Genomic DNA, 24419 nt, shown 5'->3' on the forward strand with positions numbered 1-24419 from the left:
AAAAAAAATGAGCGAAACAACCTAGCCATTGCGATGCCAGCTTCACGCTGGTATCGCAATGGCTTCTCACATGCTTTTGTCATCTAGTTGAGAACTGTCAAATCTTTATATTCGCTAATCTATGCCTGTTTAACCGAATTCAACTAGAATGTACCAATCTACTTAAAAGGCAATTTACATTTCCTACAAGTTTTGTGGTTGCCTAGAACCAAAATAGTGTGTTTTTTTTACCTGGCGATCAGTCATGGTCTCAAGGCTGTTAAGATCTCACTGTTATTTGTTCATTGACATCTTCCCTACTGTCTCTCAGTAAATGTGTCATATTCTGACTATTTGCTGCAAAAACAGTAAATTTTAAAAATTGATGGGCAGCAACAAAAGATAATGGTCAACATCCTCATGTCCAGAACGAGTAACGTATAAAATATTTTCACAATTCAATGGGATATCCAAAGCAAGATTTTGAGCTTTTTACAGAAACAGTTTTTTTTTTTTTTTTTTTTTTTTTTTTTTTTTTTTTTTTTTTTTTTTTTTTTTTTTTTTTACAAAGGTTTAAATAAGGAAACGTATATCTGTGTACATAGTTCATGTTCACTTACTTATTAATCACATATACATGTATATATATATGACATAGGCACATGGGGAGACAAGCTCGAAAAACTAGGCCTAAACAAAGATACAATAACGAATTACACTAGGATACAAAGATAAACATGACGGTAAAGATACAATAATAGAACAACAATATGAAAGTAGCAGCTAGCCCAGGATCTTTCAATACTATTGAAAAAATTGACAATTTCAATATTATTAAATATAAATTAATTATAACATGACTAGGTTTCAGATAATTTATGAGATACTTGAGCAATACCTCAGCAAGAGATTCCGAAACATTTTTTCTCCCAAAGACCAATCTCCACAGCCCCCTATGAATTACTTCATGAATTACGTGTGCTTGCACAAATGTTGTCAGTGATGAAAAATTCGACATTGAAATGTTTCTTATTTCCTAAATCGTATACAACTCATTGAATGACTGTATAGTAAATTTGAAGATATGTTAAAAATGTGGGTTGATCCTGGTATATATTAAATTATTAAATAATGAAAGAAATGTTAAAATGGCTAGGTTGCGTTTTATAGATGAAGAATGATAGACTGCAAAATATTGGAGTTTGCGGGTGTCCAGCTGTTTTGGCCAAAAGTAAATCAGAACGCTCTCGAAAGAGATTTAAGGAGGTCATAAGAAAAGATATGGAAGAAGGGGGTAGATCATGGGTCCCAGGTAGTTTTTGTGTTAGTGGCGTTAGTTAGGCGGCATTGAGGTGTTAGTGGTAGTTGCTCAAACTTAGTTTTCTAGTATGCAAAAGCTAAGTTCCCTTACTGGGTACTAAATATTGTTTTTCCAACCACATAGGAACAGGACTTTGATCTCATAACATACAGAACCAAGGGTCCAGTGTCCTTAGAGTGTAGATCGTAGCTATAAAGAGTGTATCCAATGCTACCGCCTTATGTTTGATGAAGAATGAAATTAAAAATTAACCTAATTCATTACTAATTGCATAGACAGTATTATTGATTTAATGAAATGAATTATATTAATCAAAGTGTTTTCTTTGGCAAAGCAGCTAAATCAAGTATTTTCAAGAATTTTTTCCTTTTCAATTGCTGCATTGCAATACCATATCAAAGTATCTATTATTATAATTCATATGTCTCTTGGTGCTTTTTCTTCGTTGCTAAGCAGCAAAAGGAATCAGTTTGAAGTCCAATATTTTAGTCTTTTTATTATTTAAAATTTTTTGTCTTTGTCTTCTGTGATTAAGGAATAAGCAAGAATCACTTCCATGAAAAAGGGTGTTAATGATAGGCATTCAATTTTGTCTAGTGTCCTAATAAAGTGAAAACGATCCTGGAATTGAACAGATGGCCGGTTCAAGTGCCCCATAGAACCCCATGGTGGTCCCCAGCTCCTTTGCTTTTTACGAATCCATTTAACGTTCTGTAGAGTCGGGATGATACTAGAACTGGAAATCTTCCAATTAAACTCCTATCCTATATTGAGATTACTTCATGCTAGATTCTTGTGTAATAACATATTGTTCAGATAGTCAAACTCCTCTAATATTCTCTGTAATGGTTAATTTTTTTTTCTATTCACTTTCCTTTCTATTTACTTGTCCTTACATTTTTAGTGGTGTCATTTAAGGTTAACGGTTCTGGTTCTGTGGTAGCTACTTCATGAAGAGAAAAAAATATCCATTATTTGCATCTTATATTTTTATCAAGCAACTTTATACTGTCTTGGATTACCACCAAATGCTCGTTTTGCGAGGGTCCCTGTCCTTTTTTTTTTTACTGCCGAGGCATGTCTCCATATTAAGTTGGTCAACTAAACAAAAATAGTCCTATACCAGGGCTGTTCCTTGTAGGATTGGAACGGGAGAAGAACAATAAGAATGCCCTGAAGAGCCTAATTTCTCAATAAAATGTAGAGGAGCCAGATGGAGCTGTATAAGAGGAGTCTATATAAAATATGGAGGAGCCGGTATTAAGGACACCAAGTCTACATTGTACCAAAAATCTTCTGTGCATATATTAAAGGAATGTCCAAAAAATAACCATTGTAGGGTCAGACAAATAAATCAAACAGTCAGACAAATCAAAAACAAATCAGTTATCAAAGACTTTAAATCTTTGATAACTAGTACGACAGTATAACTGATATTACGGACTTGAGCTAACCTGCACAGAGGGGTTGGGGAGAGAGTCCCTCTCATCAAACATGGGGCTAAAGAACATCACATTCGACATATTTGAAAAATTAGAACCTGCCCCCCTTTCCACGATTGAAGCTATGTATCACTGTTTGATAGATTGTTATTTAAACGTGGGTTTTAAATAACCCGCTCCCCTGGCAATATTTCCTGAAGGTTAGTTCTCATCCCCTGAAAATAGATCCCGAGAACGATCATGTTATTTATGCTTAGTTCAGTGAATATTATCAGGTGCCAACTACTGCCTATTTATCCATCGAGTTGCTAACCCCTTTATTTGCGGAGAAGTTGAAATCTATAACTGCTGTCCATTATCTAGTATTACTGTTTATAAAATATGTATGTGTTACAATGTTATTGTGCCTACTTTTTACAAAAGAAACATTCGTTTTTTTTTCAAATTGTATGTTTGTTTTGTATTGTTTAAATGTGGTTTTTTCTTCAGTTTTTTTTATTCGATCTTTTTCTACTTACAGTATTTTTTTTTCTGCTATGACAAAAGAATATTTTCGTATGTATATTTTCTTTAAGTGATTGCAAATTTTAGGAAAAGATGAGGTCCAGTTCAAAGGAAGTGACATTTTTTCTGAAAGTAATCGTATCAAGGCATATTATTGTGACTTTTTTGTGGGGGGGGGGGAGCTTGAGCTCCACTCCCAAATCTTGAGGAGTAATATTTTTGAAATAATTTGCCCATTACAGTCGCACGGAAAACCTTTTATCCCTGTTGTTTTCCGGAAATATTCACCGAGGTTGCCCCTGACTCTCAAATTATATCTTCTAAGTGACTTTGACCTGCTCCATCCGGATAAATCTCTTTTTTCAAATAATGATTCTAATTGTTTAGTAGTGGTAGTAATGTTTTTCAATATTACAAGAAATATGCTGCTAAACTGAGCCAAGAAAAAAATATATGCAAAATTAGTGTATACTTACCGGACTATTCATTCTTTTTTTTTTTTTTTTTTTTTTTTTTTTTTTTTTTTTTTTTTTTCACACTAATTGAATATATTGAAAATCCTAGATGGTACCTGCTAAAAGGGCTTGATAATAGACGGAGTCCCTTATGAAATATTTAGAAAAACACACTAGAAACCTATGAAAGGTGGCATAATTGGGCAATTATTATTATTATTATTTTGCTCTGACAATATTTCTTTGATTTATAAGTTTGCTGCGTAAGAACTGGTTAGAATAGGACTACTTTGGTGTGTATAAGGTTATGACACATTTGAAAATTATGTTACAAATTTTGTATGCCAAAAATGTACGAGTATTTACATTAAGTAGTAAATTACACGGGACGAAATCATTTTATTACACTGAAGAACAGTTGCCCTTTCCCCCAATAATTTGGGGGGATATTATATAGCCCATGCCCCTTGATTCTCAGAATGTGGACCCCTCTTGCCCCTCCCTTAATATAAATTCAGGAGCTACGCTTCTAATAAAGAATCGGAAGAATAGACGCAGTTAGAGAGGATATTTTCTCTGCGTACATTTTGGCTACAGAGGGGTTAGTAGTATAGAAAAGCTGAAGGTCTACTTATAAAAAATGTTTAAATAAAAAATATTTGTTTTTTTACTGACTGAAAAAGTTGACGCGGCAACTTTGGGTAAATGCAACAACGGGTAAAAAGAGTTGGGTTGCCTGTCTTCCATTTCTGAAATTAATTTAAGGAGTAATGCTATTGGAACGAAAAAATACGGCGATTTACGTCGCAAAAGTAGAACTATTGCAATTAAAACTCACTATTCAACACGGAAGAGCAAAAGAATAACCTGTTTCGCTTTGGTAATGGTTAATCCGAAGTTTTTCCTAATTGGTAAGACAACGTTTCTACTTTCCTCATAAATATAGTTTTGGTATGAAAACCTGTTGTCACAAAATAAAAGGATATTCGTAGTCTAAGTAAACAAAATGGAGAACAATTTACAAGTGGCGTCATTTAGGTTTCATATTTATATTAGGAAAAAGCTTGGCTCTAAGAAAATCATTAGAAAAGACTGGGAAATCTCATTAAAATGGATTTCATATGAATTTAAAGAAAAGCAGGACATATTTCAGATGAAAGCTAGGCAAGAGATATAAAGCTAGGCCAGTCACCTTGTTTAAACGAGGATTTATATAGGACAAATTTCAGGGATCTTAATTTGGAAGAAAACTGGAAAGAAAATGGAGAAAACCCTCCTTTACAGCTTAACAAATAAATTCCCACGTTTTTTTTTGACAGATGTTTTACCATTTATCCTAGTTTTAGGAATACTAATGTCTGATTTACCTTTCTTTTGCGGATAAAACTTGTTTTTCAACCATATCTAATTAAAGTATTAACTGGTTTTGTTTTATTAGTAAATTACAATGCCAAATAACTCTAGATATAAATGGTTTCAGCTTGCTAACTATAGCTTTCTTTTGAGTTAGTGTGATTCACTAACTAGAAAGCTAATCTTTTCATTGTAATTGATTTCTTTTACGTTTTTGTTTGTTCAAAAATATTTCGTGTAATATTTTTATCAGACTGAGATTTATACCCCACCCTCAATTGAGAAAATGACTATACTAGATTCAGTTAGTATTTCGGTATGACATTGGGTTCTCAAGATGCTTGATTATTTACAATTCATTTCGAAAATAAGTGTTTTTTCCAGCTTCTAAAAACAGTTGGAAAGTGTCGTTTTTTTTTTAAATTGAAATTTTTTTGCGGTATCTTGGTAGTCTGAAAAAAAATACACTTAATTGTATAAAAATCTGGCTGTTAACAATAACCGAAAACAGCCATTTTTGGATTTTTTCCCTTCAGCAAGATAAATGTTCTGCTGCATAAGCGATTTTGGATTATCACAGTCAAAATATCCAAATTTTCTCCCCCTTGAGATACATAGGTCTTAGACATATAACACTATTTCGGAGAACAAGATAAATCAGTATCGCTTTTTTTTTAAGGTGTGCCAAGTGCTTTTCCTAAAAATTGCTCTAATTTTTGTATGAAGTTTTAAACTATTTAAAATATGGCTTTTTTCCAAGCGTAACGTTTTGTAGCAGTATTTGAAATCTGTTGTCAAAAATTGTGCAATATATTGTCTAAATTACATTTCTACATCTTACAAACCTAATGAAGTAAAATCCTTTTTTTTATAATTATCTGCGAATGAACAAAATTAGATGAATCTAATATTGTGGGCTATTGGGAAAAATATGTATACAAAATTAGATGAATCTAATATTGTGGGCTATTGGGAAAAATATGTATACAAAATTAGATGAATCTAATATTGTGGGCTATTGGGAAAAATATGTATACAAAATTAGATGAATCTAATATTGTGGGCTATTGGGAACAATAAGCAATAGTGTTTTCTTATTTACTAAACAGGCCTATCGCACTGGTTTACGCAAGATCCATAAGTATGTAAAATTATTTTAGATTAATGGATTTCTCTTAGCTCATCAATGCTATTTTACAAACTTAAGCTTTGCAACGGAATTTATGTCGGGGGAATTCTAAGTATGTTACATAGAATTCTAAAGTGCATACTTTCCAGGTATGTCGAAATCTGTTTTTTAACACTATGTCATTCTTTTTTTAAATTCTTGAAAAATAGGTGTTGTTTTTAATTCCAGGATTGTTTTCAGATAAGATTATTACCCAAGTTTCTGTATCAGCAAAATTTGGATATTAACTTGCTGGGTTAAGCGAAGTAAAATTTTGATAGTGACAATGGAAGTTGATAAACTTTTGTTTGGTCTATTACCTCTATATCTTATAGCTAAAATCTAAAGAAAATTCACATTTTTTCGAAACCTTTTCTGACTTGAAACTAAAAATTGCACGTAAAGACTAGAAACTCATGAAAAGGGCCAACTATGGAGTATTAAAAACGAGAAATTGTCGAATATTGCCTGGGGAGAAGAAAATCATTAAGAGACGGTGAAAGAATTAGGAAAAAACAATTTTGGTTATGCATAAAGAACGTTTTCCTGATTTTTAGCCATTTAGCCAATCTCTAACCGTGATTTGAAAATGATTTGAGCCTCAAAAATTGATAGCTCTGCTCGAGATGGCATCACTAGTAGAATCCGGGTAGAAATCCCTGCGTGACTAATATCTTGCACATTTTTTGTACGTGTCAGCCGTGTTATTGCCATCCCTGTTTCTGTTTATCCTAAAACAACTTTTCAAGTATCTTCTACCTCTGGTGAATTATCTACTTGTTTTTGTTTATAATCAATCAGTTTCTCTAGTCATTAATTGTATAGTATTCATTTTCTGTGCAAATAAATAAGTATTTTCAAGCTATAGTCTTTGGCATTTTTTGTATTTCTCTCATATTGTCCTCAGGGTCAGGGCCTGTTTTCCTTCTATTTTTTGGCAAACTGCTTTTTTTCCTTTTTTTTTTTTTTTTATTGAAAGAGCAGATCATTGCACGACGTAAATACATATATGTGTCAGTTCGTCCTTCAGGATTGTAAACATCGTATAAAAGCAAGTCCCGATTTACCAGAAACCAGCATACCTATGAAGCTACTTGGGGCAGTGGTTGCCCGCCTCAGATGAAAATACTATAAAATTCTGAAAATCACTTCAACAATTCTAAAATACTTACTTATGTCATTCATAAAAACGTGTCACTTTAATTTACCCCCTCCTCCCTCAATTTGTAAAATATATAACCGAAACTATATATTCTCCATGGATTTTTCCATTGCTTGATGTCGTTGACTATACTACCTTGCCCCAAAAAGTATTGGTAACTCATAAGAGGGGAAGCTGGCGCTAGTGAAAAAAAATCACCAACGCCATCTAGCGTCTGGCGAAATTCGGTATTTTTTAAACTTAATTAATTAGCCATGATTTGCCTTCATCAAACCTCTGCCTACTACTAATTAGACCTATTAATATGTACTACACCTGATTATGTCAACAGGACTATTAGGTATAACCCTTTGCCATCATTGACAAATAGGCTAGGCCTTATAATATGTCTATTAAACAGTAGGTTAGCCTACACTAAACAGCCAAATACTTGATTTTTAAGGCAGCTTAAGATGCAGGTGAGGGTAAAGAGCCCAAAACCATTTAACTAGTTGACCTATCTGTTAAAAGTTATCTAGCTCAATTAGCCTAATTAGTCATGATTTACCCCCATCAATCCTAGGCCTACTGAGCTAAATTATTTCTTGAAAGAAAACCAGTACGGTTTGTTTAGAACTTACACCGAGACTTCACCTTTGAGATACATATATATACGTATACATATATATATATATATATATATATATATATATATATATATATATATATATATATATATATATATATATATATATATATATATATATATATACATATATATATATATATATATATATATATATATATATATGTATACGTATATATATGTATATATATATATATATATATATATATATATATATATATATATATATATATATATATATATATATATATATATATATATATATATATATATATATATATATATATATATATATATATATATATATATATATATATATATATATACAGATACAGATCAGGCCCAAAGAGCATGGGAAACTATGAGTTTTCAGTACTATTTGATTAGGCCTTTACCAATTATCCAGTTCGACTTGACTTATTTCTACTTATTTAAACACACTTTAAGGATTTCGCCAGCCATACGCTGCGCCTGACGCTAGTAGTTTCCAACTCCTATCTTTCCATCTTAAATTGCCATTCCACTCTTGTAGTTTCCCATGCCCTTTGACTTTGCCCTTAAATTTATTAGAAGAATATTTTGAAAGACATCACACAACCATGGAGAACCGCAACCGTATCCTCGCATCCATGGAGAATATATAATTTGGAATATATACATATTCGTCTGAAGAGGTCAACTAATGCACAAATATCCCTGAGAAAAGCTGGGAAAAAGAAATGTTTCTAAATCTGTCAATTTTAGTTGTCGTCGGGATGCTTACAACCTATCGATTTTTGTATAGAAATGAGGAACCACAATACTGTCCACTTTTATTGTTTTAATTTTTCTATTACGCATTTACGATTATTTTTTCCATGAATATACCCAAAGACCTTGCGTTGCCCAAGTTAAATGACAGTTTAGTTGATCCCTTTGGTGCACAGTGTGCCATTCCTTTTTTGTGCGACTGAATAAATCTGTTCTGAGTATTCTGACTTAAGGAATAGTCTACGTTTTTCTCTGTGTTTTCACGCTTCTGTTGTCTCGTTTTGTCGCTTGTTTATCGTGGTCTATTGGGTTGCTGCTTCGTAAATCTTGTTTGTAAATGGAGGTTGGCAATAATTGCAAAAGGCCAAAAGAAAAACAGTTGATTTTTACTGCCAAAGAAACTGCTCACCTTTACAGCTGTGGACTGTGATATCCTACAAGAACGGACCACATTCGAAGATGATATGTAATTAGATTTGCAAGTGCCTATCTGTCTTTGTTACATAAAACAGACAAAGCGAAAAGACAATAGGGATTCAGTGTTGGCTTTTTGAACTGTTCTGTTGAATGAAGTTTTGCTGGTTGCAAATATACATGTACAAACACAAAGGCTGAATTGATGTCAATTTTCATTAGGAAAGAGAAAAGCCAGTCAGAAACTGAATTCACTTCGAAAACTGAATTCGAACAGACAATAAGATCATATAAACTTAAGCTGATTTATACTAACGGTATTATACGAATATTTAATGCTTTGCTTTAACGCTCTTATTGTTATGCGCTTTTTTGCTTTGTTACGCTTTGCCCGCATTGGTGTATCTTGGGGGTAAGAGAAGTATTTACTCCCCTAAAAAAATATAAGCTTATAGCTATACCCATAGGTGCCTGGTAATCAAATGATTCTATATCCATTGCCATAGATTTATTGCCACAATAAGGCAATGCCTTCCCACACTAATGGAATAAAAGGATAATTTCCGGAAAGGAATGGTCCACAGTGATTTTCATTTCTTCTTTTAACTAAAATATAGATTAAATTCCTGTAACTAAGAATTGGTATCGATGACGGGTAACTTATTAAATACAGAAATTTCTTCTAAGAGTATACCCATTCGTTATCTCAACTAACATGAAATTAAATCCGAGATAATACAGACATGTCCTAAGTTTTGAATATGAGAATAAACTATAAATTTTTACTATAAATATCATGTAAAAATGATTTAAAAGTCTTGAAGACATTCTGTAACGATATACCAGTATATCGCACCGTTTCTTCAATTAGGAATTAGCTGGAATTAAATGGAACCTTTCTAGACAGTTGACCACCAGTGGTCTTTATTTTTATTTGGGGCCACCAGCAGCAGTTCTTTTTTCATCAAACTTATCTTATATGGGAGAAACCAAACATTTTGTCTGTAGGTCCTTATGAAAACATTTTCTAAATCGTCTTTGAGGTTCTTTAGTGTTCAGGTATTTGCAGCAGTACTTTCTGGCGGGACTTTTCTTGCCCTAAGTCTCGGCTCAGTCTTTTTATGAATTTCATCTCAGTTTTTATTGCAAAAGAAAAACATTTTTGTTCTTTAAAATTTTCAGTGTTAGGAACGCAAAGACCGGTTGAGCTTTCCGAAGGCACCCTAAATATATGACCATTTTGTGGCATTAAGTCCTGCTAAGCACATCTTAGCGAGCATAAAATGAGCTAGTGAGAGATTCGATTTGTGCTAGGCACCTAGTTAATACATCCAGCTAATTACGTTAAGATGAATTAGTTATAATTAATTGATTATATTTTAACCAATTAATACACCGAATACCACCCAATCCTAGCCGAGCGGATTGGCGCGCTGGATTTTGGATACTATGATCGAGAGGTCGAGGGTTCGAATCCTAGTGTATCCAATTATTTCGTTTGGGACGGGGGTCAGTGACGTGACTTTGTAAGCTCAGCCAGAGTCGACTCAGCTCTAAATGTGTACCTGGAGAAATCTGGGGAAGGTAAACAGGAGGCATGTGCGAAAGTACAGGATGGTTGGTCCCCAATCCCCCATTGCACTTCCTGGCTGAAGGGCCAAGAAATGGAGATCAGCTTCGCCGGTAGGGACTGTAAAGTCTAATGCCGTACTCTTTACCTTTTTTTATATCACCCAGTTAATACATATACCTTTGCTAGCTTACGATTAATCCTGCGCTACTTTAAGCGATGGCATTTTCATACTATAGCACATTCATTCTTTTTTGTGTATGCCTTTCGATTGGCATCGTTGATTTCTTGCAAGCGCCTGGGATTACCGCGTTCAAATAAAATGACATTAGTTTTCTTATTTCTCAGGTAAATTTTATTAATATGTTCTTATTCATGTTTTACATCTGGATTCTACATCTGGATTTTACATCTGGATTCTTTTGACCTGTAACATCTAAAATACCTAGGGTAGTGCCCCCTTGTGTGTACAATATCCTTTTTTAACCTAAAACTTCATGTGTAAAATATTTTTCGTCCAGTTGTTACATATATATACTTAATATATATATATATATATATATATATATATATATATATATATATATATATATATATATATATATATATATATATATATATATATATATATATATATATATATATATATTAATATATATATATATATATATATATATATATATATATATATATTAATATATATATATATATATATATATATATATATATATATATATATATATATATATATATATATATATATATATATATATATATATATATATATATATATATATATATATATATATATATATATATATATATATATATATATATATATATATATATATATATATATATATATATATTAATATATATTTTAATATATATATATATATATATATATATATATATATATATATATATATATATATATATATATATATATATATATATACTAACTTAATAAGCCAGTTTCTGGTGCAAATCCTCTAAAATACCAAAACATTTTTTTTGGGGGGAGGGGGTGGAGGATTTTGTTGTCGCAGATGGATCCTCTGCTGTTAAAATAATTTTGTAACTCATAATTTTGGAGGTTTTACTGTTAGTAGGCTAATCCAAATATCATTACACGGTAGTAAATCGGGGCTTTTTTTATTATTTTCTTCAGATTAACTAGTGTATTTGTTTATGCTTCGTTAATTTACCTAATAATTAACAGTAATTAATTTATTCACGAAATTAACCAATAAAGTCTAAATGATATCTGTTAGTTGTTGTAATTTTTACCTTTCTGTTATTCGTTTCTTTTTTCAGGGGGCAACATATTCAATCTCGTCAGTTTCCTGTCATCATTTATGTTTGGTTGATAAATTCATCACGCCTTTATTAATTATATTTAAATTTTTGTCTTTTGAAAACAAATAAACTAATATTACACCGCTTTTGTTGCTTGCTTTTAGCTCTTTCTTTTGCACTGCTTTATTTTTTTGTTTTGGGAGTTTTTGTTCTCGTAGTTTTCTATTCAACTTTCTGTTTTGTCTTATTCTTCTCTCATCAACCTTTCTTGAAGGACAAGCGGTGGTTTTGCCCTTGGTTTAAAGAGCTGCGTGTTTTCTTGAGCAAAATGACAGCCACACAACTGATGCGGTAATCTACCTAGCTTGTCTGCCAAATTAAAAGTTGTCTCGCGGACAGAGTTGCAACTTGCAATGCATTTGTACAATTTGTAGCAAATTTATTCTAAAAATAAAGATTTTTGAGTACATCGAAAGTAGGTTGTACTTTCCAGTAATTTTCGTTACAATTAGTAACTTTGTACAAAAATATTTGATTTTGCTCCTTTGTCTAATACTCCTAGCACTTTTTTGAATTTTATTTCGGAATTTTCAGAACATTAAAATGTTCTGAATTTGTTGTTAAATTCTTTGGATATTTTCAAATTTTGTTCTGAAATATCAAAACCGTACGACAGCAGAAAAATAATATATGTTGGTGAACAGTTTTAACTGTTCACCAAAATATTGCAAATACAGCACAATCCTTTATTTTGTCTGTAATTGGCTCTGTTTTTTGAATTTTTGCATTGTACATTTTTTGAATTTTTTAATGAAATATATTTGGGGACTGTTCTTTTGATCCTTCAATGGACAATCACCTTTAGTAATTACTTAGATATTTCTAAGATATAGGTTTTAGCTACTGGAAATGGTTCTCAGTTACTTCTCACCTTTTTTTATTTAGTGTTTTTCTAAATTATTAGATCGAGTACATAAAAATTCAATCCGTCGAAACCATAGATCGAAATGTCTGCGCATGACATTTCCTTTCCCAAGGAAACGCCACATGCACTGCTTTATATTTCAAAAATTTCAATGGATGTATATAGCCAAGGTTTGGAGAATCCAAATTTGAAATATTTCCTTTGGCTTTTTACTTTAGAAGACTAAAATCTCCTTTTAGTGGTTGTCAGGTTGACAAAAAAAAAGGATTTTGAAATGTTGATATTTTCAAGAGAAGAAAAAAACATAAGAGATTAAGAAAAAAGAATAATAATTTTATGTTCTGCACTGATCGTTCTTATTGCCGCTTAAAACAAACTAAGGTTGTTTTTTAATGGAAACATAACTTTTGAATGAAATATATATTTCTTCGCTATTTTGTTTTTTACCCGATATATCGTCATCTGGTGGCTGTAAAAAAAGAAACATGTCCAATCTTCGACTTATGAAGTTAAATAGAATTAAATTGATCGTTGAAAAATATTTCCCTGTATTCCCGCTTTATGTTTAAAAAAATTTCTTCTTTTACTTAGTGATGTTTGATTTGCATCCGGGCGCCCACTCAAACTTTTCATGAATGGGGTTGGCTTCAGTATGTTTATCCATGGGAAAGTGAGAATTCAAGAAGAGCCTTAAGGTTGGAAAAATGTAAGGTTTTATATATGAGTTTTCCAAAAAAAAATGTCTCTTGCAAGGGAGAGGATCAAATACTTAGTGTATAAATGAAAGGCAGGTACTCTTCATAACACAAAGGGAAATATGCTTTGAAATATCTTTAGTTAGTGAGACTCAAGCCTACAGCCTCCTTTGATATGATTTAGGTGACAGAACTGCAAGATTGTAGTCGATCGTACTGAAAACGCAACAGACAGCTAACTAGAGGTGTAATTTGCTATAGGGCAGGGGGAGCAACTTCTCGCCAGACCGCAGTCGCCTCGCAGCTGAAATTTAGTGACTTCAAAAATCTTGTAAAAACTAAGAGAGGCGTACATCAAACATCCACAGAAAACGATCAGTTTTCTTTAGTATACCACTATCTCTACGGTACTATCATTTTTTATTTTTAACTTGGGAATTTCCACTTGACTTGGGGAAATCTTCCTATTCTTCCCCCCCCCCACTCTGGATTTTGACGCAGAGTCGTATCTTGCCCATAGAAGGATTTCAACACACATCTTTAGACTAGGCGTTAACCTCCGGCCCTCCCACAGCCAATCAGCGCGGAAAGATCTTGGCTCTATTCCGGGAGTGAAAACAGAAATTTCTGTTGTGACCACCATGGGTGCGTAATCAGCCAATCACCGTGGGTTCTAACTGCGAGCGTGTCTGGTTTTGACGCAGCGCCAACTATTGTCGTGACGATGGTAATGTCTTGCTTCTGAAAAATGTTTGCGCGACTGTGTGTCTATATAGGCTGTGATAACGCCATGAGATGGAGTAATTAATCAAGAAAGAATGTATAAAAGATCTAAAGCCAAACTGGCCTTCCTTGACAAAACATTAAGTAGTAACTCTTGAAAACAGAAACTACGTGATTGGAAGGAATAAAAAGAAGAGAAGAGCCAAAGGAATAAAATAAAACCAGTTTCTCTTTTGATATTATTTCTTTTCCTTTGAGGGGAAATTGTTGCGATACGTATTGTTCTTCTCTTCTTCTTTCAAACTAGTGTTTTCTTTTATGCTTCTCAGTCTTCTAGACCCGTTGTTTTCAGGATTTTCTGGGTCGTGTTTTGCCAAGAAAAGTTTGTATAACTTTTCTTGTCCAAAAGTTGGACAACTTGTAATTTCAATTGGGAATAGACCGAGTCTATTTTGTTAATCTGTCAAACTTTTTATAACGCCATTTCAGTCTCATATCATACCGTCTTTGTTTCTAATGTTAAAGTTAAACTGTATTTAAATTGTTTGCGTTTTAAATTGTTTTACCCTTTTTGATTCAAAAGGCTCTTTTATTTTTATTTCTAAAAAAATAAAAACGAAAGTTTGTTTGTAATTTGCCAGTTAACTTGCTAATTGTACGGTACTAAATTTGGAATATATTCCTCAGTTTTTCTGCATTGATTTTGTTCTTTTCACTGATTTTTATTGTTTTTCTTTTGTCAAGAATTATTGTTTGTATTTGTATTTTATGTGTTCCATTAATTTTTCTGGCAATATGTACATGTTTAAAAACGTTTGCCTGCGATGTCATTAAGTATTTCTACAGAACGGTTGCATGAGTGAACACATTGTAATCTCGTTTTTCTTCGATAAGCGACTTAGAGGCTGGAATATCAAACAGTTCTTGATAACGAACCGTAAGTAAGGAGCGATGTGGCTCAATAGCAACCCAAACTCTATAAACTGAGTCTTGATAACATTAAATACACCAAAAGAGTTGAATTTTGATGCTTATTCAAAATATGTAAAATTCATCAAATTTAATGGCGCCTATCAAAAGTTAAGAGTCTGAGAAAATTTGTCATTTCGGAAAAAGGAGGGAAAAACCCCCAGAACATCAAGTAATCTTAATGAAAATTTAACCGTCAGGTTCAGGATACCAGAGAGTCATTCTGTAGAGTTTTCAAGCTCCTATGTACAAAAATGTGAAATTTTGCTTTTTTTGCCAGAAGAAAGATCACGGATGTGTGTTTATTTGTTTGTTTTTTTCCAGGTGTGATATTACTGAACCAATCGTCATAAGATCTGGGGAGTGGGGTTGTTAGATCTAAAATCAAAATTGCCATTGCCCTTGTTAAGTGACAAAAAATATTGGAGGGCAGATAGCCCCCTCCCACGCTCATTCGTTTTCCAGAGTCACTCGATCGAAATTTAAAGGAGTCCATTTATTTCAGTATAATTGAAAAGTCTAATAACTATGTCTCTGAGGACGGCTTAATCCCCGACAGTCCCTGGGGGAAGGGATGCAAGTTATGAACAGGTGGAGGGAGGAAGGTTACGTGGGAGAATCTTGTCCATGGAGACATTTTTCATGAGGGAAGTGAATTTTCCGCATAGGGGGGGGGGGGCTTCCCAGCACTATTTAAAAAATATAAGAAATTAAATTTAAAAAAACAAGTTTGTTTCAACTGAAAATAAGCAGCAGCATTAAAACTTAAAACGAACAGAAATTATTACGTGTATGAGGGGCGTTGCACCCTCTTCAATACCCTGCTCTTGACGCTGAGATTTTTTTTAGATCTTTTAAAAGAACTTATTATTCTAATTAAACAACCTTTATGATTCAGGAGTCATTCTTAAAGAATTGGGATAAAATTCGAACTTTAGCGTAAAGAGCGAGGTGTTGAGAAGAAGTCGACCCCCTAATTAAACGGCCCTTGTGATTCAGAGGTCATTCTTAAAGAATTGGAACAAAATTCAAACTCTAGCGCAAAGAGTGAGGTATACGTGGGGGCGAACCCCCCTCGTATACGTAATAATTTCTATTTGTTTTAAGTTAATGTTTCTCCTTACTTTCAGTAAAAAAATTGTTTTTTTTCTATTTAATTTATCAGATAACTTCATCTTGATCAGTTGACGGTGGAACAAACTTTATCAGAAGTCCTCCCAGGGAAACCATTTTTAGGCTCCTCTAACAGAATTTAACAAAAGAAGTATTGAAAAAGCGTGTGTAATATCTTAAAACAAAGCAGTGGACAAAATTAGAAACAAAGTTTAAATAGAAGAAAAAATCTGAATATTTCAAATTCACGTCCGGGAGCCTTTATCAACGGAAAAAAAAAATATGAATTACGCGAAATTAAACACGATTTATAAAGAAAACAAAACTCACATCTTAATAACTTTCAATATCACCATGCAAATAGCACGAATACGCACAACGATAAATTAAGGTTGTCTCTGGTGCAACATACATGCCATTGATAAATGCTAATGTAAAAGAAATGAAAAAAAAACTACATGGTAAAATCGTCGATTTCTCAGTATCAGATCAAACTGACCACCAGTTAAGAGTGCAGCTACCGTACCATTGAGTAAGATTGACTTCTTGATCTAATTGAATGCAGAAATGGATTTATACCATTATCTTCATTTTCCTCCAAACGCACAGGTTGATTGCAAAAAGAAAATTGTTGTCATCAGTGATTTTAGTCACTATTCATATACCAAAGTGCACATCGGTAAAATGCAATGGAAAATCTGTCATTTTTCCTTACAGTTCTTAGTCTCTTTTTCATTGCAGTCTCTTTTTCTCTCTTTTTTGCACATTTTCAAGTAATGTAGGCTGTATCTTACTGCTGTACTGATTGATGTAGCAACGAAGACGCCAAATCTTTTCAGTAGTCAGACCAAAATTCGCCCTTCAAGTTCCTTATATTATATAAGTAAACCTTTCATTTATTTTTTTATTCAGGTCAGACTCGGCATTTGAACAATAGCAATGGTATATCGCCAAATGTAAGATATGAAACGTAACAAAAGTGAGTTGCGTGCAATATAAAAAAACTTTGTTTGGCAGGTGTATAGGGTTTAAAAATGATTTCTCTAAGCACGCTCTGCTTTTTATTTGCTAATACCGGAATAAATCAGGGCTTAAAAAATAATTGTAATCATCATGGCCTCTATGATAAATAAAAAAAAATTATATGTAAGAGGTGCATGGACTGTAGAAAAACCTCTTTTAAACCTCGTTTTCCAGAAATTATTCCCTTATGCAACTTATTACTTTAATTCTTTTTTTTCACCTTTCATATTATATCATGAGCGTATTAAGGCAAAGTATTCACTTATACATTTAAACTTCCTATCTTATTTTGACTTTAGGTAATGTTGTTTTCACGGAGAATGAAAATGCTATTGCCTGTATTTCACCCGAATTCTTATTTGGCAACTCTTGTGTGCAACAATGCCCTGATGGAACTTACAAGTGGATATCCAGTCTTGGGTAAGGGTATTTTTGATTTTTCAGTCCATTGGTTAAAAAGCCCTGTGTATTTCTTAACATACCAATGAGTCAAATTGAGGATAATGATTACCTGCTTTTCGTCTACCTCCCATACCAGACATAACACGTTTCTATTGACACTAGACACACGTGCTTAGCTAGACACCAATAATTTGCCTCCTCTTTTATAAGTAGCCCTCTTTAATCCAAAACGATGATAGTAGGAAGTTGATGTCTAGCTAAGCGCACGCGTGAACGGTGCTTGTGAAGAAAATCTCCCTTTTGTCCCCCTTAGGAAACATCGTAGAATTAGTTCAGTTACACTTCTTTGGCTTAGTTGGAATAACTGAACTTTTCTTCTCGGAAACTCCCTGGCCGAAGGTCCGCTTTTTTAGTTATTGTTTTCTTTCTTTTTTTTAGTTTCCTTGTGGTTTTTCACTTCGACCTTAGATCTTTAGCAATGAATTTGAAAGCCGATGCTTACTTGTGTGTCTCGATGAAACTTAGTCGTTTTGTCAGCTTTAAAATCTTGGGCAGAGGAAGGATTTTCGTCTCTATGACCTAAGGCCCCAGAAAAGGACTGTAAGGACCCTCCGCCCATTGAAAAATTCAATATATCACTTGAATATATTCAAGGACCCCTTGAATATGTCGACTTTTCAAATGAAAAATATGGATAAGCTACTTGAGGTCCGTTTGAAGGTATTAGCACCTATGCAATGATTTTATGATGACATAAATACTCTTTAAAATCATGGAGCTGAATTTCACATGTCCTAAGAAGAACTGTCCTTCCGTGTAATAATTAAAACCAAGAGTATATTGTCCAATAAGAACCATACCTAAGGCCTTCAAGTTTGCGGAGGCATCCGAAAGTGCTAAAACTAAATTTGAGATATCGGTGAACCCTAGTATATCAAGTCCAAACTTTTTTTCATTGCATCATTTTTGTTTAAACAGTCCTAACGATCTGAGTGTTCAAGGCCTCTAAAAGTCTTAATCTGGCCCTGCTCTTAATTGCTGGAATATTTCAATCTAGGTACTCTTTATTGTTTAAGCTGGGTGAGAGTTAAAAGCTAATGACTATTATTTATGGAAATTATAAGTAATAATGACTAATGTAGGAACATCCAAAGTAAGGCGACTAAATTAGTATTTGAATAATGGGGCCATGAGATTGAAAGGGCCCACACTTACCTGATTTATGTCCCAATGTTACCAAGAGCCTTGGAGGATGCCAAAATGGTCTTCCCACTAATTTAGGATTAACAAAAAAAGTTTCCGTCTCTCTTTTTAAAATATAAGAAGAACGCTATATTCTTGAAATTTTTTCTTATGTCTTTGAAACTTTCTCTTTAATAAATATAAATCTTTAACAAACAAAATATGTATTTGTAATTTTTGGAAGAATAGGAAATTACGGGGTAATAACTATGATATTTCCCTTTTTCGGACGGGGGAGGGAGTGAACCTCCTGTCAAGTAGGCATGTATGTATTTTGTTTTGGAAGAGCTGAATTGGGAGAGGGGGGAGTCAAAGCATCAAAAAGGCGGTTTCAAATGTTAAGCTAGCCAAAAATATTTTGTTAATGCTTTCTCGTGTTGTGTAGGGTTCAAAAATAATTCTACAAACTGGTCACATGAATTAACTAGACCTCCGGTGCAGAGACTTCGCGAAGTGTTGCAACAATTGTAGGATCATAGTTGCGGAGCTACACATATGATAGTATTATACCAAAAATATTGTAGGTTCCGTTTCACCTGCATCGTATTCCATGGAATCCGACTACTAAAGAATAAGGATTATCTATGTGAAGCAACGATAAATTCGATAAACTGAAGATCTCTTTTTACGTATCACTATATTCACAGTGATCTTGTTCTATTTCCTATGTAACGGACCTGGATAGTTTCCAGTGGCTATAGACCTTTCATAAAACGACCATTTATGGTTATGAAGACACACCTTAAACAACTGAAGAAAACGGGCCCAAAAGCTCATATAAGACCTGCTTGTATCAGCAAATGTTCTATAAGCCATAGTACTCGAACGCCTTCAATCCCACTGATTCAAAACTTTAGCTGCTAGTCACATTTAGTGTAATATCCGACAAGTCCATCAAATATAGTTGAGTTTAGCTGCATTTTTATTTTTTAGGGAGCGCTTCTGTCGGCCGTGCCATTACAGTTGCTTAACATGTTTTGGTCCATTGGACACAGATTGTGAAAAGTGTCACGGTGACTCGATCCTTCATAAATTGCAAAGAGGTAACAGTAAAATTTTTTGCTTTACAATTGTATTTAAGGGCCAGGTTAGGGTCTCTAAGCTAATGAGATTGTATAAACCCCTAAAACGTAGCCATTCACTAGTGGATTTCAAAGATCACCAAGCCAGTTTATATTTTCTTCATATTTTCCTTAGTTCGTACTATTTGAAGTTACATTTTTAGCTGAAGGTGAGATGTTTAGAGAGCCAATTATTCAAAAGAAAGAATTGAAAATTGACACTACTTTGTCTTATAATTGGGCTTTCAGATTGTTGAAAACGCTTTAAAACTTTGGCCGACTGAATTCTAATGTGACCATGCCAGTTTGGGAAACACTAAATGTCCGGGACGTCAGAAAAAAAATGCAGCCACTAACAATAACATCGCTAAAGTTTACCGAATGATGCTAAATAGCCGTCAAATTCAAGCGACAGCGATAGTAGAGGCTAAGAATGTGTCCAAAGAGCGTGCTTGTCACATTTTTGATGAAGATTTAAACATGAGAAAATATGTCAGCGCTTTATATATATATATATATATATATATATATATATATATATATATATATATATATATATATCCAGAACCATTATTATCCATAGTCATGGATTACTTGCTGGAGCGAGAAGAGTTCTAGGATTGAAAAACTTAGAACTATTTCTACACAAATCATAAATATTTAGTTTTTAAGAAAAATCCTTTAAAACGGTACTGTGTAGTAGAATGTTTTCGTATCTACTTTGTCAACATTACCGAAATGGCTTTTCTTTACTGATTCAAGCTTGTGACACGGGGTAAAAGCTATTAACGCATATATAATCACGGGCTAATTTAGAAAGATGCTTAGATCCTTCATGACTTTTTCTGCATTGAGCAAAAAGATGGCCGTATTTAGGATCATTTGATCAAATTTTGTAGCGACATCAGTACCAACCTCATGGCGAATGGGTACGACAAAATTTTGCCATATTCAGTGTAGTTTGGCTTGGTCTCAAAGTTTGATCTTGGTGGTATCTGTTTATAATTTTGTCTAAAAACATCCGTTTTTGTGTCTTGATTAATTCTTGAAAGATATTTATGTGATTTGCATTTTTGAGTGACATTGGAATCATTTACTGTCATAGGGATTGAAGCGTTTTCTTTTAAGTCATGGACTAACCCTATTCAACTGATTAAAATAGTTCTGAAGTTCTGAGAAAAAATGGTTCATTAAAAAAACAATGTTTAGTATAAGATTCCTTCTGTAACCGCTCCAAATGAGAGTTTATAATGGTTTGTTTGTCTTATTTTGTTTGTCTTTGTCTAATATTAAATACAAAAAGACAAGTTTCTTCAATTGAAAGTAAGGAGCAACATTAAAACTTAAAACGAACAGAAATTATTACGTATATGAGGGGGGTTCGCCCCCACGTATACCTCACTCTTTACGCTAAAGTTTGAATTTTGTTCCAATTCTTTAAGAATGACCTCTGAATCACAAGGGCTGTTTAATTAGAATAAATAACTCTCTTGAAAGTACTAAAAACACTTTCGCGTAAAGAGTGAGGTATTGATGAGCAGGCGAACCCCCTCATATACGTAATAATTTCTGTTCGTTTTTAGTTTTAATGTTGCTCCTTACTTTCGGTTGAAAAACTTTTTTTTTTATTTAATTTCTAATCGGTTTTTAAATAATGCTGGGAAAACCGGCGCTCTCTTCATGAAAAATTCTCTTCTTCCATGAAATAAACCTCCATGGAAAGATCCTCCCACATAACCCTCTCAAAGAGAAGCTCCGCCTCTCTCTCTTAACAAAATAATGGTGTACAAATTAGGCTTACAATAACCTAAAATTAGAAAAATTGAAAAATGAAAGAAAGGGGTAAGAATGCATCAATCTCGAATCTAAGCACCTCTCTATGTATAAAAATTACCCGCTTCGTTTTTTATTATATTTTATCTATTATGTATATTTTTTGCAAATTTATGCCTCTGCTATTCAAAACCTCCATGGAAAGATCATCCCACATAACCCTCTCAGAGAGAAGCTCCGCCTCTCTCTCTTAACAAAATAATGGTGTACCAATTAGGCTTACAATAACCTAAAATTAGAAAAATTGAAAAATGAAAGAAAGGGGTAAGAATGCATCAATCTCGAATCTAAGCACCTCTCTATGTATAAAAATTACCCGCTTCGTTTTTTATTATATTTTATCTATTATGTATATTTTTTGCAAATTTATGCCTCTGCTATTCAATCCTAATACACTTCTCAAAGCAATTTGTTTGTTGAAACTTCATTGAAAAAAAATGAAGATGAAATTATGTGCCTTTGGTGTCTCCTTTCTCTGGCCGGCACTTTGATTGCCTTCTCCCCCTCCAATCTGGCACTGTAACTGACAGGAAAAATTTTTTTCTAGCTTATTACTACTTATCGTTAATAAATAAAATACGTTAATAAAATACTTTATTTTAAATTTGGTGTCATTTCATTGTTTCTTACTTTTTCATTATATTTTGTTCACTATAAATCAGAAAATCCTTTATTTTGAGGTTAAAAACGCCAATTTGCCTCTTCTGGGGCTCGCGGTGACTTCTTTTTTCGAAATTCAATCACTTGTTTGTTTCTTCTTTTTAACGATACATAAAACTTTGTTTATAATATTTATACATTGTCTTCCCTTGATACTTGTTGTAAAGCTCCCTCTCAGGTATTTCCAAGTCAATGATAATCATTATTCTTCACCTAATGATGTACAAGAACCTGTGGAATCATCATAATTGCAGCAGTAGCCTAGTAAAGAGAAACCACGGTTCGTAGCTGCTTCAATTTAAAAACGAGTTTTTTTTCAAAAGAAACTATCTAATTGAAAATAATTCCTACCTAAGACAATTTTGAAAACAATGATTTCAATTCAGATCTAACTGAGCGATAACTTATAATTACTAGAAGAATTGTTTGGGATTTTTCAAAAAAGATTCAAAGACATAAATTGTGTCTACATCACAGCGAAATGCCATTTTTTACCATTTTGTGCTGCTAATCTTGGCTCAGGCAGGGTCAAAATGTTGGGAATACAAAATCCATGAAATTCGATTAATTTTTCTTGCTGTAAAAAAAAAAAAAAAAAAAAAAAAAAAAAAAAAAAAAAAAAAAAAAAAAAAAAAAGTTTCTCAGCTCTCCATCGTGAAAACTGAGGAAATTCATACTGAGAGAAAATGAGGAAACGAAGGGAGGTGACTGAGAGCCTGTGATACAAATTGGAGAAACAAGTGAAATCGGCGAAGTTTTTTATCCCCGAAAAACGATGTATCATCAAAAAAGAAATTCTAGTTTTTGAAACAACCGTTCCATCAAAACTAAAGTTTAAAAGCCATACCAGACTACATGGTGATTTTAACATGAAGGAAAAAATGAGGAATTACATGACAAAAGCGACATTAAAGAGACACTCGTAAGAACCTTAATATCGAAAGGGGGTAGTTTTCCAATAAGACTACAACTGCTCTTTTCTACCAACTTGGTCAATCTTATGCTTCTTATATTCATTTTTGCGTTTTAAATGAATTTTAAATGTGTCTTTTTCAGGCGAAAACAAAGGATCTGAGACATTTTGTCACCCGACGATTCTCGTTCAACAGACCCAAAGCGATAAAAATTGGTATATAGGTCTTTCAACAGCATTGAGCATTACTTTAATATTAATTGTTATTTTATTCGTTTATCTTCTGAAAATTAAGCCTAGTGATAGTACATATCATCAGTACAATGGATTAAATGCTCGTTATACTACGTTGAATGTCCAAAATGAAGATGAGAAAATGTACACTGATAGTAATGATGAGAACTAATTTGTTTTGTTTGTGTGTTTTTTATGTTTAGTATGATATTTTTATGGCACGGAAAATAAAGTAGATCGTAACATCCCTGTTTTCTTCTTATAGAAATTAGAATAAGGGCACATCCTTTGGCGCATCCTTGTGGTTTTCGAAACAGGAAATAGCCCCTAACTATTCTAGCTAAATCGTTTATTAGTTATATGGAAAGTCTGGCACAGTTACATACAGATGGGTTGGGGACCTTGGAACCCATGTCTTCTACTCCCCCTTTTGTCCAATCGCTGGGTACCTTTTCAGGCTTCCAGATACTAGCAAAGAGTGTAAGTCACAAATCCATACAAGATTTTCTTCATCTCCAAGGACCTCTGGGCAGTAAGATCTATCATTCCCCACTTTGGCATTGAAGTCCCTGGAAAAACAAATT

The 24419-nt window shown here is 33.1% G+C and overlaps 1 protein-coding gene across 5 annotated transcripts in view; it reads left to right on the top strand.

The window, feature by feature from the left end:
* LOC136035309 (furin-like protease 1) overlaps window positions 1-24082 on the top strand; it is a 133105-nt gene extending 109023 nt beyond the window's left edge. For 3 of the 5 annotated variants that reach the window (XM_065717007.1, XM_065717009.1, XM_065717008.1), the window contains 3 exons: window positions 17790-17910; window positions 20068-20177; window positions 23745-24082. In XM_065717007.1, the coding sequence (XP_065573079.1) occupies window positions 17790-17910; window positions 20068-20177; window positions 23745-24007 (494 nt within the window). In that variant the 3' untranslated portion in view covers window positions 24008-24082. Of the gene's footprint in view, window positions 1-12060; window positions 12188-17789; window positions 17911-20067; window positions 20178-23744 lie in introns of those variants that run through there. The other 2 variants (XM_065717010.1, XM_065717011.1) reach the window with 1 other exon arrangement.
* The last annotated feature ends 337 nt before the right edge of the window (window positions 24083-24419 follow it).

This window comes from Artemia franciscana, chromosome 14 (assembly GCF_032884065.1).
Source record: "Artemia franciscana chromosome 14, ASM3288406v1, whole genome shotgun sequence".
Classification (NCBI taxonomy): domain Eukaryota; kingdom Metazoa; phylum Arthropoda; class Branchiopoda; order Anostraca; family Artemiidae; genus Artemia; species Artemia franciscana.